The 15,398-nt window shown below is 44.7% G+C and overlaps 2 protein-coding genes across 2 annotated transcripts; one reads left to right on the top strand and one right to left on the bottom strand.

Annotated features, from left to right (window-relative positions):
* Positions 1 to 1,833: 1,833 nt before the first annotated feature.
* si:ch1073-224n8.1 (zinc finger protein 37) lies at positions 1,834 to 5,965 on the bottom strand. The gene is made up of 2 exons (XM_037466677.2): positions 4,779 to 5,965; positions 1,834 to 4,657 (listed from the first exon to the last, which is right to left on the bottom strand). Exons 1-2 carry the CDS (start codon positions 5,473 to 5,475, stop codon positions 3,723 to 3,725), a joined length of 1,632 nt encoding a protein of 543 aa, XP_037322574.2. The 5' UTR covers positions 5,476 to 5,965; the 3' UTR covers positions 1,834 to 3,722.
* A 2,472-nt stretch (positions 5,966 to 8,437) lies between these two features.
* On the top strand, positions 8,438 to 12,092 carry LOC119214973 (leucine-rich repeat neuronal protein 4). Its single transcript, XM_037466681.2, has 2 exons — positions 8,438 to 9,282; positions 10,037 to 12,092. The coding sequence occupies exon 2, from the start codon at positions 10,041 to 10,043 to the stop codon at positions 10,758 to 10,760; it is 720 nt and encodes a 239-aa protein (XP_037322578.2). The 5' UTR covers positions 8,438 to 9,282; positions 10,037 to 10,040; the 3' UTR covers positions 10,761 to 12,092.
* The last annotated feature ends 3,306 nt before the right edge of the window (positions 12,093 to 15,398 follow it).

Here is a 15,398-nt window from a genome sequence, read left to right as displayed (position 1 = left end):
TATTACTCGGACCCCCTCCCCCCCCCCCCCCCACACACACACACACACACTCTGCAAATCAAAGCTGCACAGCTGTGCGCGTCACTCTGAGAATCAAAATACTGACGTGTCGTGATGCGTACACCTGCGTTTGGTTAGTTTATCTGTAAAAGGTATAAATCACAAATCCCTATGACCTAATTCTGCATCATAATTCTGTCTTTATATGTTTAATTTTACTTTATATCGTGTTCAGCCCGTTGTTGATACCCAGCATCCGGTATCTGTGTCACTTTTTCTTCCGGAAAGTTTTGGAAATAGTCCCCAAAAGTGGACATTTTCTGCTGAAGGTCATCCGGGTCACGCTGAGGTCAGTTTCTCTCCAGCTGCAAAGAAGCAACCAGGTGGACATGTGCTTTTTGATTATTCCTTTTATACTAAATGGAACATCTGCACAGCACAGCAACAAGTGGGTTACATGTTGAGAGGTGGAAAAAATCAAATCAAATCGAAGACCGTGTTTTTCCTGATGATAGATGAACTGTACAAAAGGTTTTTTTTTTTTTAATACCAAAAAAAGTAAAATAAAAATACCAAAACCATTTTTGTAGTAAAATCTTGCTTCAGGAAAAAAAGGGTGAAATTGTGGAAAACGTTTATAGGTTAGTCAAACCAATTAAATTCAATGAAAATAATATCTATATATATATATGTATATATATATATATAGATATATATTTTTTTTTTAATGTAAAGCTATGCGCTGACTCTCAATTCATTCCCGTTTTGACCTGCGACTCAAGTCTGGCAGAAGTGAGAATGCTGATCAACCCGCAATTAACTGTTATAAATGTGAAACCGCTGGGCTTTAGGGCTCCCGGTGGGCAGCCGTGGTTCTGGGACACATGGGAAAGCTGTGAAAGAGAGAAAGAGACAAAGAGAGAGAGAGAGAGAGTGAAGTCACTTCCGCTCCAAAGAGTGAGTGTTTACTTTCAGTCGCTGAGGAAATGACCGCATGGGCCGGCAGAGAGTTCACAGGCCGCTCTCACATTTCTCTCTTCCTCTGGTACTCGCCATCACTGCATCATCGGCTGCCAAAACACACACACACACACACACTTACACAATGCAAACACATTGGCGCTCAGGCATAGACCCCCCCCTCAAGATAAGATGTGAGATAATCACTTCCTTTATGAAAGCTTAGGCCTTAGTTTCACTCAATGCATCAGATAATCATGACAAAAGGAAAGAGAAATAAACAGATGTTTTACACAAGCTGGATAAAAAAAAGCCATCAATGGCACGATTTAAAAATACTCCATTACGAGCAAAACTCCGTATTGCCAAAAATGCACATGTCAAATAAAAGGCATCAACAGTTTCATCCCCCGAGTAACTACTGACTGACTGGGAAACACCAGCAGAGAGATGTTTGGCCGAGGAGAAGAACTTCTCCCTCTCCACCTGATGTCCTTCAAGTAGCTGTCGTGACTCGTTTGGATGCTTCAACAAGTTGCGATCTCTTGAATCACGAGGTTGGCCGTGTGAAGCTGCTTTGGATATCGCTGCGCCGCTGAAACACCAAAAACATCACAGCACGTGGCACTGCAACAATCCCAATAAGATGTGTCACAATCACACTGGGAAGGGGCCCAAGGAGCATTTATTGGAGCCTTGGCTGTGAGCGATCGCTGGAATGTGGATGGATTTGATCTTTTTAGTGCAGTGGGGGGTTTTACAAAAGGAACCTCTCGTGAATGGAATAAACAGCCACATAAAATGGAATTCTAAACAAGGCCCTTTAATATAGTAACATTTACAGCAGGTAACAGAATATATGGGATGTTGGGGGAATATGTGTTGAAATCAGATGCATAAAAAAAAGAATTCATTTCACATTTTAACAGACTTTTCCAGAAAAAATTCCATGTTGATCTAAACCTACATGCAAAGGCCCCCTCTGTATGCAATACGAAAAACAATAAATATATTTATACGGGATCAAGATATTCTGGGTATACGGTAACAGATATTTTACATTTTTTGTGCCATTTAAATTACTCATATGTACATAGAGTAGTTACATGGGGATCCTTACAGTAGTAAACATGGTAAACAACCCCAGAGATTTTAAATTAGAGTTTATATATATATTATATATTTACATTGCATGTTAGCATACTGATGTTTCCATAGCACGGTACTTTTTAAAAATGATTATTGTTGCACTTTTACTTTTTCACAAATGTTAAACCCTCGTTCATCCGGATAAAATGGCTAAAACTACATTCTTATGTACAGAAACCGCCGGGAGGCAATGGACGCCAGAGAAAATGCACATGCGAGCACCAAAATCTGTCCTCTAGCAATTGCTAGAGTGGCTGGTCAACATTTAACCCTCAATACAGGTCCGGACCAACAGGAAAGCTTTCCAGACCAACGGTAGCAGCTTGAACATGGAATGCTAAGATATTATCTGTAAAAGAGGGATGAAAACCAAGACTGGAGAAACCGTGAAGAGTTCACACTGTTGATGAGACGACGCCCCTCTTTCAACGCCTTAAACCACAGATGAATACACAGATCACTGCGAATGCTCGACACGGATCATTTCAACTTGTCTGAGCGGCTCGAGATCGTGTTACTGATGAAGACTTTACAAAAGAGGCTACCCTCTTTGATTTGGAGATATTAACCATAACTGAGATAATAGTGGTGACATCTGTGGGGTTGCAATATAAGGCCGGGCAATGTATCAAAATCCGGATATGATACCATCTTCAGCTTTTAGAGGATTACTATTGTGTAAGTGTTTCTTCATAGCTTTAAAGGCTGCATTACAGTAAAAGGTCATTTTCTGTTCTATAGGAAAGTTAACCTTAAAAAGGAATCCTGTTGTGATCTGGCACTGTATATATATGGTCCTTCAAGGGGTGGGGCGCCCCACTAATATCATGGTAGGGGAAACAATATAAACCGAATGTTATTAGAGTTAATAAAAAGTGTCAAAAATACCCAAACTTAAATAAAAAAAACTAGATGTGAAAGGGATAGACCGCGCTGCAGCACAATACTAAAAAGGTAAAAGGGTATCTTGGCAAATATGTTCCATAAAAAATATGCACCTTCTGCAATTTAAAAAAATGCAGAGGGCCAGATTGCAATTTCAATTTAAAAAATGCAGCCCTAGATCCACCTCCAGCTATTTGAGCAGATCAGGGTGTTGGCAAAAGCATGCATGAACAAAAACTGAATAGCGAAAATCCAATCTCTTTAAAAGTGTGAAACTATAATAAACACTTCGGATCAGAGTTGTGATGTAGCATTTGTCGAGATTAAAATGCAGGTAGGAAGTATCTTGAACAGCAGCAGCAGCAAATCGGCTGGTTTTTTCAAGGCACTTCTATTTTTAAAGTGAAGCAACAGCTTGTTTCCAATTCTGCCATCAATTTCTCTAAATTATTGCCAGGAGTTAGCAAACCAGCAGCTCCCTGTGCCAAGAATAACCTGTCTGCTCCTGCTGCTCCTTTTTGAATGTTGAAAAGAAATACTGTTGAGGAAAATATTTTAAATCTCTTTTTTTATCTAGGTGTGTAATGCATTGTAAATGCCAGATATAAATAAATCTCCAAGGCTACAGTTATATATAGCTTGGGTATTTACTTCAACAGCAAGTAACAGAGAAGACCTTATCCACCGTATTCCATGGTTTCTGGTGATGGTTTCTCCTGAATCGAGCCCTACACACAGTCCACAGCCGAGCTGTCATCCTCCTCCGGGCCCCAGTCCCCAAACCTCATCTGAGGGGACGGAGCTGCCGGGTGGAGGTTGTTAATGTCATCCAAGGCGTCTGGGTCTGTGTCCTCGCTCACGCCGATCCCCATGTGACCGCCTTCCTCTCTGTGCGTGCGGATGTGCTTCCGCAGCGCCGCGGGCTCCTTGAAGCTGCGGTTGCAGAACGGGCAGCAGCACGGCCTCTCGCCGGTGTGGATGAGCTGGTGGTGTTTGAGGTGCTGCAGGCGGCTCAGGCGCTTCCCGCAGATGGCACACACGTAGGGTTTCTCTCCGGTGTGTGTGCGCCTGTGTTTGCGCAAACCGTCCAAGTGGCGGAAGCAGTTTCCGCACTCGGAGCAAGAGTACGGCTTCTCGCCCGTGTGTATGCGCAGGTGGGTTTTAAGCGCCCCGGACTCGCGGAAGCGCCGGCCACAGACGGTGCACGGGTAAGGCTTCTCACCTGTGTGGATGCGGATGTGCTTCTTCAAGCTGGAGATCAGACGGAAGGTCTTTCCACACTCCAAGCAGTGGTGGGGCCGATCCAATGAAGGCTCCCCAGTTGTGTCGGTGGCCGAAGGCCCTGCAGAGTCGTCGGCCCTGCCCGGTGAAACGCTGTCCACTCTGCCGCCCCCAGCAGTCCTGGCCAGTTGTTTCTGTCCATCGAGTCCTCCCTGCTGCAAGGCACTGGCGCATTCTCGCACAGGTCTTTGGTGACGAAGCGGGTGAGTAAAGGAACGCTGGGAGACTCCCTCTCCTCCAACTTGACCGTAGCCGAGGTCCCCCTCCCCGGCTCTGTTGTCATTACGCAGCCCCGGCTCCTTCCTGCTGGGCTGACAGGAGCCTGAAGTGGGTCCCTGCTCCTCTTTAATGTCGAACCCAGATGCCCGAGACTCCCTCTCATCTTAACACAAGGAGAAAGAGGCAGAGTAACAGCATTACTAGATTATATAATATGCCATTACACACCGTCAAAAGGAAGACCACATTAAGCACAACACAGACGGTACACTTTGAATATCTACCTGGCCTGCCGGAATCGGAGCACATGTGTGATGTGTTGGAAGCGAAGGAGTCCAGAGCGTGGTTGGTCACAGAGCCGTCGGGTTGGATTGAAAGCTGGCACATTTTGTAGTCATCCCTCGGCTCAAACCCGTGAAGCGAATCGTCCACAGAGCCACTGAGACCCAGGTCGACGCCGGCTCCGTTGACATTCCGGCTGTTCTGGTGGTCCCGCTCCAATTCCGAAGTCATCGAAGCTATGGAAGACAGCGACGGGGCGAAGACGGACTGGCTGATGGACTGGGTGCCGGTGTAGGAGATCTGCAGCTGGTCAATGAGCTTCTGAGCACTGCACAGACACTCCTGTAACGTCTTCAGCTCCCTCTCTGACACTTCGAGACGGACTTTAAGTCTTTCGTTCTCCTGTTCCTTGTGCAGCAACTCTTGTTGAGTCTCGTTGAGCACGAGCACCACTTCACCGAGCAGAGTATCAACGGCAGCGGACATGGCCGTTTGAATGGTCGGGGCGAGACGAGATTTCAGGGACGTTATGGTGATGCTGCCCTGCGATGCTCCGTATCCGGGCTTATCAGCTTTGCGATCATAACAAGAATCTACCACAGTCCTATCGGGAATGTTGATTATACTTTGTTTACGGTTTCCAGAATTTGAGGGAGAAGAATCCATGCTGCCAGCATATCCTGCTCTCCTGGAAGTCATGATTGTAAGGTTGCTAGCTAGCTTTAATTCAGTTAGCTATCGATTACTTGCTTCGCTTAGATTGAACGTTTTAACAAACTGCATAAATTAATGGAAATTTAATTTCTGGGAAATATTCGAGCAATGAGTCACGTGACACTAATCACATCTGCCTCATTCGCTGTTAATAAACGGCCGTGAATGACCAAAACAATCAACTGGGGACGCGACTCTTTGCTGGGCCTGACTCGGTTAGCTAACATCCACCCGTTAGCTTTGAAACTAGCAATGGGCGTCGGTAAAAGACGTACTCTTGCAAACACTGTGGCTCTGTGGGTGAAACGTGCTGGTGGTCTTTAATGGCGATATTCAGGTCCGTAATGTAATGTTTAAAGACTTTGATACCATGGCCCCCAGCTGCGACTCACCCATTTCGCGCTTCTGTCCAGAACTCGGCAGAACGCTGTATGCTGAGGCCTGTCGCGCCTCTATGACGTCATTAGAGAAGGTCCTCACGTCGATGATCCCTGGGCGTTGACTGGAGGTGATTAGAATCTCTACAGTGGGTCATCATCATCTTTGATTAAATACAACGTTGTATATCTAGATATCTGTTTCAAATAAATCTCGCATTTTAAAATGTTTAGTTTGTTTCAAGCCGGCTCATAAATAATAAGATGTGCTTTGTAAACCCCACATTCACTCTTTTAAAAAGTACCAAGACTGGCTTTTTTTATTCTGATACATTTTCTTCAAATGTACACGAAGATGGGAAAGATAAACATAATCTATTGATGATACACAATGGATGATACAAATGTAGCAACATATTTATCTTGCACAACACATAACATGGAGAAGCACAACAACATTTTTTATCAGAATAAACGACTCCAAGCAACTAATATTACACTGCAACACAGAACAAAACAAGCAAATACACTAATAGCAGCCAAAGAAGACCAGATATAAAGCCCTGAACATGCTGCAACCATAAATCACATTTCATCTTTATCTTAGCTGTTTTGTGATCAAAGTGCTCAAGCGGATAAATGCTGGAAATGGCTACTCATTTTAAATGATGCAGAAAACTGTTGTGATTTGCACAACAGGGAAGAGCATTTGAGGTCCGTGTTCCTTCAGCCTTGAAGAGCCTGTCCTCATCCATTCCATGTAAATATGGTTTATGTCTCATTCTGGTGGATGAGTCATGCTGCTAAACTTAGCCTATGGGCAGTGAGCTTCGGTACACTAAAGTGCACATGGCCCAGGTTCATGATTTTTCTTTTAATAGAATAATTCTTTCAAAACAAAAAATATGGAATTAATACCATTGGTGACATGTAAATTAAATCTAATAACTGCTAGTCACCATAAACATTATAACTGGACCCAAATGGTCAACTTTAACCTCAACTAAAACCAACTTTGTGAAGAAGTATTACAAGTGTTATTCTTGAGGATGACTTTTTGTGCAGCGACCGGAGGCAGAGAGGAGACATTCATAATTATTTTCCAATATAACCTAATAAAAAAATATGAATATAAATGAAATAGATTAAGAAGACTGTGGTTCTGTCTTGTACATTATAATTTATCTCATTATTTTTCTTCTTATGGCAGAAAAGATGTCAACATTTGAGAACATGAGGTTTTGCTCTTTTCAATCTAAAATGATACATCCGGGGTTCAAAAAGTGAAAGCACCTGCGATCATCGACCTCGCAGTGGGATACTGCCGGGTTAGATTAGTTTATCCCACAGGGAAACTGGCCAAAAGTATCATGAATTATCTTTGCTTTGCAAATGAGCCGCCCATTGACGCAGTGCAATCCATCATGAGAACTAATTGCTGTCACCCCCACCCAGTTGTGTAGCTGAAAAGAGACAGACATGGTCTCTTATCATGTGTGGGCTCTAGGAGGCACTATAGACTCTTTTAATATGACTGATACTGAGGTCAAGGTGGAGGTTAATTATCTCTCTTTAGATGTTTTTTTCCCCCCAAAGCTGTTGAACAAAGTTTATTTGCTGGATCTTTTCCTTGTGAAATGTGCACTATTGGGCCAACATACATGTTGCATGTGAGCTTTGAAGACTCTTTTTTTTTGTTTGTTCTCCAGATCTAACAAAAACATAAACTTCTTGTATTCATCAATAAAAATGATAGAATTCACACACACTCTGATGAAAAAAGACCGAACCCATCTAAGCCACGTGGTAATTTGGGAAAAAGTGACCTGTCCAAGGGCAAAGAGAAGCAGTGCATTGTGGGATTATGTAACAAACCATCTGCTTGAATTTGTGTCACAACAGAAAAATGCCGTACTCGGTGACTTCACGTCGGTTTCCGACTCACTCACGATGCTCCGTCACACCGGCCTCACTCCTAGGAACCTATTAGTAAGTTTCCGTTGTGGCTTTATGTCATGGGCTTATTGTGGATGAAATGTTTACAATGATCAGACTGACTCTCCTCACCGTAAACATGCATTAACATGAAATTAGAGTCCGATGCAATGTACAAACACAACCCGCAGCCCGCAGTAAACCCACATCCCTGCATGTAAATATGTACACACACCCACACTCTGTCGCTCTATTCTCTCACCTACAGAGGGCGAGGTGGAAAGAAAATATCCATTAATTATCTATTTTTCATTCCATACGACTAAATCATATATCCGAGGGGAAAATAGTTCATCCTGATGCTGCACCTCTCACCATGTTGGTTTCAGCAGAATCGTATGAAAGAGAGAAAGCATGAATTTGAGAAAACCAGGATCACGCAGTGAGTAAAATGTGAAGCGACGTGCTCACTGAAGCAGACTCTGAATGAGTGTCTCAGCCGCTGACGGAAGTCATTTCTTCTGCTTCAGGACAATGTGAACTAACTGTGGTCTCGTTTTTTTTTTTTTCAGAATGAGCTCAAAACCACAGCCCAGATGTGAGTATACAGCTGGATTTATAGCCACAGCTGCCACAAGAAGTTTTCATGTCACCTCAACAAAAACATGTTGTTCAGTTTATCTCTTTCCTGGAAGAGCTGAGTTGAGTTTTATTGTTCTGAAGTTGTTGTTATCTCAAGTTGGTTACCACCACTTCTTATTTCACCTCTTATTTTAATCCAGTTCTGGTGGGTTTTTATTTTTTATTTTTAAAGAAAAGTACCCGCATGGCAATTTCACAGATTGTAAATCCTTCCAAGGACAAGTCCAGCCACGTCCATTCCCGGGCCATTTGGCAAACACATGCCCAACAGTTTAAGTCCTCTCACTTTTCACGTATGGACCAAAGTCATACATTATATTTAGGTGATGGTTACGTGGCTGAAATGGGATGTGCGGTCTGGAGCCACCGCCATCTGTCACCAATGATGAATTCCAATGAATGGAAGCCCTGACACAGAGCTTTCACAATCCTTTTCAATTCCACTCCGCCCCTAAAAAGGGCAACAAGAGCTCATCAACAAGTAGGACACGCACTAAAAAACCTGCACACCACCAAGGAATGTGACTGGAATTCCTTTGCCAGAAAATTAGTAGCACTGATGTAACCAATAGCAGACTGCAGTTATACCGCTAACAGGACAGACACACACACACATGTATACAGTCATTCACAGTACCAGACCATTTAGCAAGGAGGAGGGGGGAGCAGAAGGGTCAGGAATAAGGGGGGGGACTGTGGGAGGTGCAGAAGGAGGAGGTGATTGTTGGGGAGACTAACAGCATATAAAGGTGGAGCGAGGAATAGACGCAGCAAGACCGGGAGGAAGGAGCCTCTTCACTTTTACCACAGAAATACCCAACTTTCGCAAAAGCCACAGGTAAGATCATCTCTTCACATTTCACATGTTTTCCCTCTCAGCACAGAGCTGGGCTGCGTCAAAACAAACAAAGAGCAGGGAGGGAATTAGTATTCAACAGTGGCTCCTGCTCTGTCTCCAATGCAGTTGAACAGTGATTTCTACCAGGAGATTGTTGCATGGGGCTCGTATCTCCGTATGCATGGCCAGCATAGAGCGCTTCTTCGTGCGTGGATTAGTGTGGAAACCGCTCAGGCAGCTCTCCTGTAACTGGATCGCGCTGACTGGGCTTTGTTGAATCTTGGGTGTGTAGGCATGTGGACTTGTTGAGTAATACCGCCCTGGAATGCTGAATTAAAGTGAAGTACCTCCAAGTCTTCAAAAAAAAAAGAAGAAAGAAATAAATGCGGTTTATTCTTTGCAGCTTTGTTTACAGGACCATAAATCATTGGCAAGCATAACGCAAAATACAACATTTCCACAGGTTTGCCGTTTGTTTACTCAAGAGGGAACAGTTTATGTTTTCAAGAGACTTAGGCTCACATTTAAGCCATTTGTTTTATTCCCTGCAGTCATATAATCTCTAAACGACAGAGCATCCGTAGAGAAATAACTCTGTCCTCGTTCAGGCTCTTTCATGCGGAAAAAAATAAAAAGAAACTAAATGTGGATTAGGTTGGAAACCCAAGGGGCCGACACGTTTCATTCCTATGAAAAATAAAAAATACATTTTCCAGCTAACTGATGGAATTTTTTTTCTATAATCTCCCAACAGTCCAATGGCTGCCAGCAGAGATTTGGCTTTTCCCCTGGTGATCCTGTGCCTGGTTCTCATCAGAGGTTCCTCTCCCCTGCCTGCGACATCCCGAGTCCCGGAGAAGGATCCCGTGAGACCCCAGACCCCGCGTGGGATGGAGTACGACTACAAGTTCCCCACAGAGGACTACTCCGACCACACCCCCGCCACACCTTCAACGCCGAAAAGAGAGCCTCCGAACGGAGGCGCCTCCAAGCGATGCCCCTACGACACCTGTCTCGAGGGTCAGGTCCCCTGCGCTGCCCTGGCCTCCTCCACCGGATGCCGGTGTCCAGGCTCCACGTTGTTCAACGAGGTCCCGGAGGCCCCCGAGCTCAAGTCGCTGTCCCTCAACGGGTCCGACGTCGTCGCTCGCTGGTGCGCGCCCAACTCGTACGTCACGGCGTACGTGGTGAGCGTCGGGGGCGAAGACAGGAGGACGTTCGCCAGGGAGCGCCGGAGCGGCCCGCTGGGCCACGTGGACGCCGCGGCGGAGGTTTGCGTGGCGTCGGTGAACGACGCCGGACGCAGCGGGGGGTCCTGCCTGGAGCACCGGCCCGCGGGCGGCGGCCTGCCCCTGACGGCCGGACTCGTCGGGGGAGGCCTGGGCTTCCTGCTGTTCTCCGTCCTCGCCGTCCTGCTCTGGAGGCGCAAGAGGCAGCGGAAACGGGAGGCCGGCATCTCCGTGCACGACGCACAGTGAGGCGGGACTCCGCCCGAGGAGACTCCTGGGGGGGGGGGGGGTTACGTTGAAATGTCCGAGGAGGGGGGCGGTTACACTGTGGGGAAATGAACACATCAGTCCCCACATCCCCACATCTGGGAAGACCACGTTTCTCCAAAAACATCAGCTGTCATGTTCCCCAGTAATCCAATCAGGGTTTAACTTATTAAGTAGCAGCAGGGAGCACAGATTGCTAATGTTTCTCTTTTTTTTATTGTCAAGGATCAAATTAGTTTTTCTTCTTTTAACAGTGTAGGTTGTTTTAATGAGGGCGATATTATTTGTAATACAACTAAAAGGGTGATTTCCGACTAGAGACAATGGCCGACAAAGGTTCCAATCATTTGCGGTCCTGTTACAATAATTTAATTGAGGTAAGGTAGGCCCTCATTGTAAGTTTTAAAGAGTATTTAAATACGGAGTGAAATGATGTACTGAAAAGACTGGAAGTGAATTTTGTGCTGTATTATATTCCGTATTTAAATGAAATAGTTTGGTGTATTGCCATTGAGATGTGTCATGTCAATCTTCCTAAAGTACTAAAGAGACGACGGAAGTCTACAGCACACAAAACGAGACTGAAACTACTGATTATGAAGTATTTTAGACATCTTTTGGATGGGTGAGTCGTGCCATCGTACTGGATGAGCACGAGTGTTCCCAGCTGTCTCAGCCTTTTCTCCGGATGTAGAATTTTGTGATGCTGGTCTCATTCCAGCCCAGACTTGGCTCAAACTGGTATGAAGCTTTTTTTTTGTTTTTTGTGTACAAGCTTGCATGTGCATGTCTCTCAGCCACGTTCTGATTCCTTTCTGCTCCGGTTGATGCCACGGAGTCGTTCCGCTGCTCCCGGCCTCCTCCTCGCTCACCACACCGCTGCATTACTAACAATCGCTAAGAGTCTGACGATATATAATAAGGAATAAGAGTCCGAGTCTGAGAGTTTGACGTCATACGACTTCTGTAAATTGGGAGAAATGGCTGAAATGGCCTGAAAGGTGTTGAGTTTGCGACACACATTCAGCCCCCGAGGGCAGTCGCCCTCACACCCAGAGGAAAGTCTTGGCATGTGCGGACCAGTTTGAGACAAAATGCAAAAACAGGGGCGTACAATGCTGTGTTTGTTTTTAGCAAAAAATCCTTTTGAATCCTTAAACCTACAAAATAGGTTTGACGGGAACTGCAAGCAGAGCAGTGCATTTCTGCCGATGGTACTAGAACAGCACAATCACATGTGGTTTATATTAATTCAAAATGAATGTGGTTTCTTTCTCAATAAAAACATTTTATTTGTGGAACTTTGGATGTTTTTTCAATGATCGTGAAGGAATCCTAATTGAACCCTGATTACACAGAGTACATGGCGTTTGCTTTTCAACATTAGGCGTTCAGGGGGGATTTAGTGTCGTCAGGGCTCAGACGTGCTTGGGATTCAATCATTAGTTTTCTTTTCTAGTCGAAAATGCGAGCTTAAGACATCATTGCGATCATTTTGTATGTATTTATGTACCTGCTAATCAGTTGCTGAGGTTGATTTTTTCTTGTGTTCATGGAGCCTCTGCCTTAGGAACAAAGCGGAAAGATAATGCAGAGAGTGAGTAGGAGACATTTCTTAGTGATCTTTCTGCAACTGTTCCTTATTTTTCAACTCATCAAGTGAAAAACTACGCAGAAAGTCAGGATTCTCAGAGATGACGCACTTTCCATTTCTTTCTCTTCTTTTTTGTAACAGCAGGGACATTTTTGCAGCAAGGTCAGAGGCTGGTGTTCTTGTTTCAGGACGGAATCCCTTTGAATCGCTGCCATCTCATTCAGTGAAGCTGCCGTCTCACGTTACCTCAGTGGTGGTTTTAGTGGTTTCATTTACAATGAAATACACTGGTATGTAACTGGGTGATGAACAGTGACGATGGAGTTTGTTTGTGGAGGAACGGCTAATTGTTTAGTCTCTGAACTGCTGCTCCACATGGTTTTTATGTGCAGTCATGACATTTAGGATTTCCCCCCCCAGTTGTTGCATTATGTCCTGAGGCTACGGATTCAAGAAATGACTCACGTAATCCTCTCAACAAAGCGTGAACATGTCCCGTAAACCAAGATGCAGGCATTCTTCCGGTAAATGAAGTCATCGTTAGAAGCGTCACTGGGTAGAAAAAGGTACCTTTTTAAAAAAAAGCTTCTGTTGACTCCCATCAGGCCCTGAGAAGAAAGTCGGCTTAAAGAGGTAAGGTTCGATCATGACTAAAGAGGCCCGACTCTACTAAAGCGCTGAAAAGGGGCCGCGACATTAGAATAATGATGCAGGTGGGACAAACAATCCATAAATGTCTCCAGAGTGAACAAAGTTTCAAAAAGTGCAGTCGTGATGGGGCTTTAGCGACTTGGCAGAGATGCACGAGATTGGGAAATAAACACATGATGGAAATATACTCTGGGAGGTGAGTGAGGGTTTGGGTGTCCTTAACAAGCCTGTTTACTTTAGCTCAGTGTGGAGACATGCAAATATAAAATCTAGCAACAAAAAAATCTTAATAATATACTAACCTTCTGTTAACAGTACAGAAGGGGCGAGAATATTATGTTTTGTGGAGTGATTTCATTATTTTGTCTAAACCTTGTGTTGCTCATGTAATTAAGGGGCTGTTTCATCTTCAGGTAAAATCACATGACCGGGTGTGTTTTCATGGCAGCAGCTCGTGGCTTTACTGTGATGATGTAATGTATTATCTTGATCACACTGATCACACCTGTTCCAAACAGTCATTCATTCATTCATTAGTTGCAATTAATTAATTCTTCTGGGGAAGTGGATGTTGGTTGTTGTTATTGGCGATGCACCAGCAGGGGCACTAAAAGTTGGTTTCTCTGCCCGCTGCGGTCTGCTTTTACTGGGAATAAAATCACCAAAGTGGGTCAGGCATCCATCAGGTCCCATTAATGCATCGAGACAATCCTGAATGCACAAAGGCTTTATTCAACTGCCGAAAAGGGTTCTAATTCATTGGATTCTGAGTTTTTTTATATAAACACCTTTTTTTTTTCTTCAGAGGGATTCTGGGACGTGCTCTGGCCTTCATCAGACCCAACTCCGGGTCTAAGTGGGTGGTGGTAGGGACTAAGCCCCCCCCCCCCCCACACACACACATCCCATCCTGTTTACTCCGGTTATGTCGCAGACTGTGTCTGTCTGACTTGGCTCAGACTCTGTAAATAAAAGATGAACTTCGGCCTCGAGGATGATCGGGGGTTTATGTAAATCCTACAAGGTGTGCGTTTGATTACTTCTCTTCCTTTGGCTCGGTGGCTGTCGGAAGAAAAAAAAAAAAAAGAGGAAAGACTTGACATCTTTCATCATCCATGACATCTTTCCAAAACAGTGTCAGCGTGAGTCAGAGCTGCTTTTATTGGTTTCCACAGAGACCACTAGAGGTCATTATCGCAGAGAGCAGCGTTCAGAGCGGCCTCTGGCATGCACTCCGTGATTATGGAGCGCAAATCACAATGAGTTGCTCTAATAAGGATGAAAAGGAGTTTGCTGCGGTAATCTGCTCAGCCACATTTCGACATCGGGGGGGGGGGGGGGTTGGGGGGGGGTGCATATGTTTCTTTTCCCAATATTTTTTCTCCATCCACCGCTCGACGGGCCGGTCAGCGCTCTCCTCTCCAGCCCCCCAGGAAGGCTCAGTAAGGGTGAGGAAGAGGAGGAGAAAATACTTCTTCTCCTCCTCTCCCCCCCCCCATTTCCTTGTGTGAAGAGCAAGTGTAACCATGGCGACCTGGCATTATACAGGACAGATTTGAGGGGCTGAGCTTGGAGAGGAGGGTTATCAATCACTTTGGCATCACCCACCCGACCCCCCCCTCCCTCCCCCTCCTCCGGCCAGGATAACGACAATTTCCTTTTCATCAGAGAGCAAAAACATCCACATCAGCGGACGGCGTCGATACGACGGATCTGCATATAAAACCCTCATGTTACTGGCTTTTAGCCAAGGCCAGAACAGCAGATTATTATTCATCTCCAGTCAGTCAGTTTATTTAGCGGATTTTTCTATTTCGTCCAATTTCATGTATGAAAACTTGCTGAACAAATAATAAAGCTCTGGAGATTTACAGGTTTACTGTGAAGCAGTAAAACAATAAAGAAATGCCAATTTGGCATAACCACAAATAAGGAAGATCCAAATCTAACAAGTGACACTTTTATTACAGTCCCAAGATTATCCAAATGCACCATGCTGTTGTTAAAATATTTCATTTTGGTTAAGCCATTTCTTTTTTTTCTTTTTTTTTCCAGCAAGGGCTCGAGAACCTGCAAAGAAACACAGCGGTAATCAGGTCACAGCTGGTGGCCATTGTGACACAGGACATTTATTGAAAGAAGATGCATCTTGGCAGCACACAGCCACTTAGGTTTATTTCCTTGCCTCATATCATCTCCTTGAGCCGGCTTTCTGCTTTATGAGCAAAAACACGAATACATTTTTTTTACATAGAAGCGCCGGCATGCAAGTGCTTTGTATCTATTCTCCAACTGTGTGACCGTGGATTTATTACGTTGCGTTTATAAAAAGGCTGCGGTCGCTGCTCAGGTGCCGCCAGCTTAATCTTGAAAAG

This window comes from Pungitius pungitius, chromosome 16, assembly GCF_949316345.1.
Source record: "Pungitius pungitius chromosome 16, fPunPun2.1, whole genome shotgun sequence".
Taxonomy (NCBI): Eukaryota; Metazoa; Chordata; class Actinopteri; order Perciformes; family Gasterosteidae; genus Pungitius; species Pungitius pungitius.
Note: the sequence above shows the minus strand (reverse complement) of the source record. Positions and strands in the feature narration are given on the sequence as shown.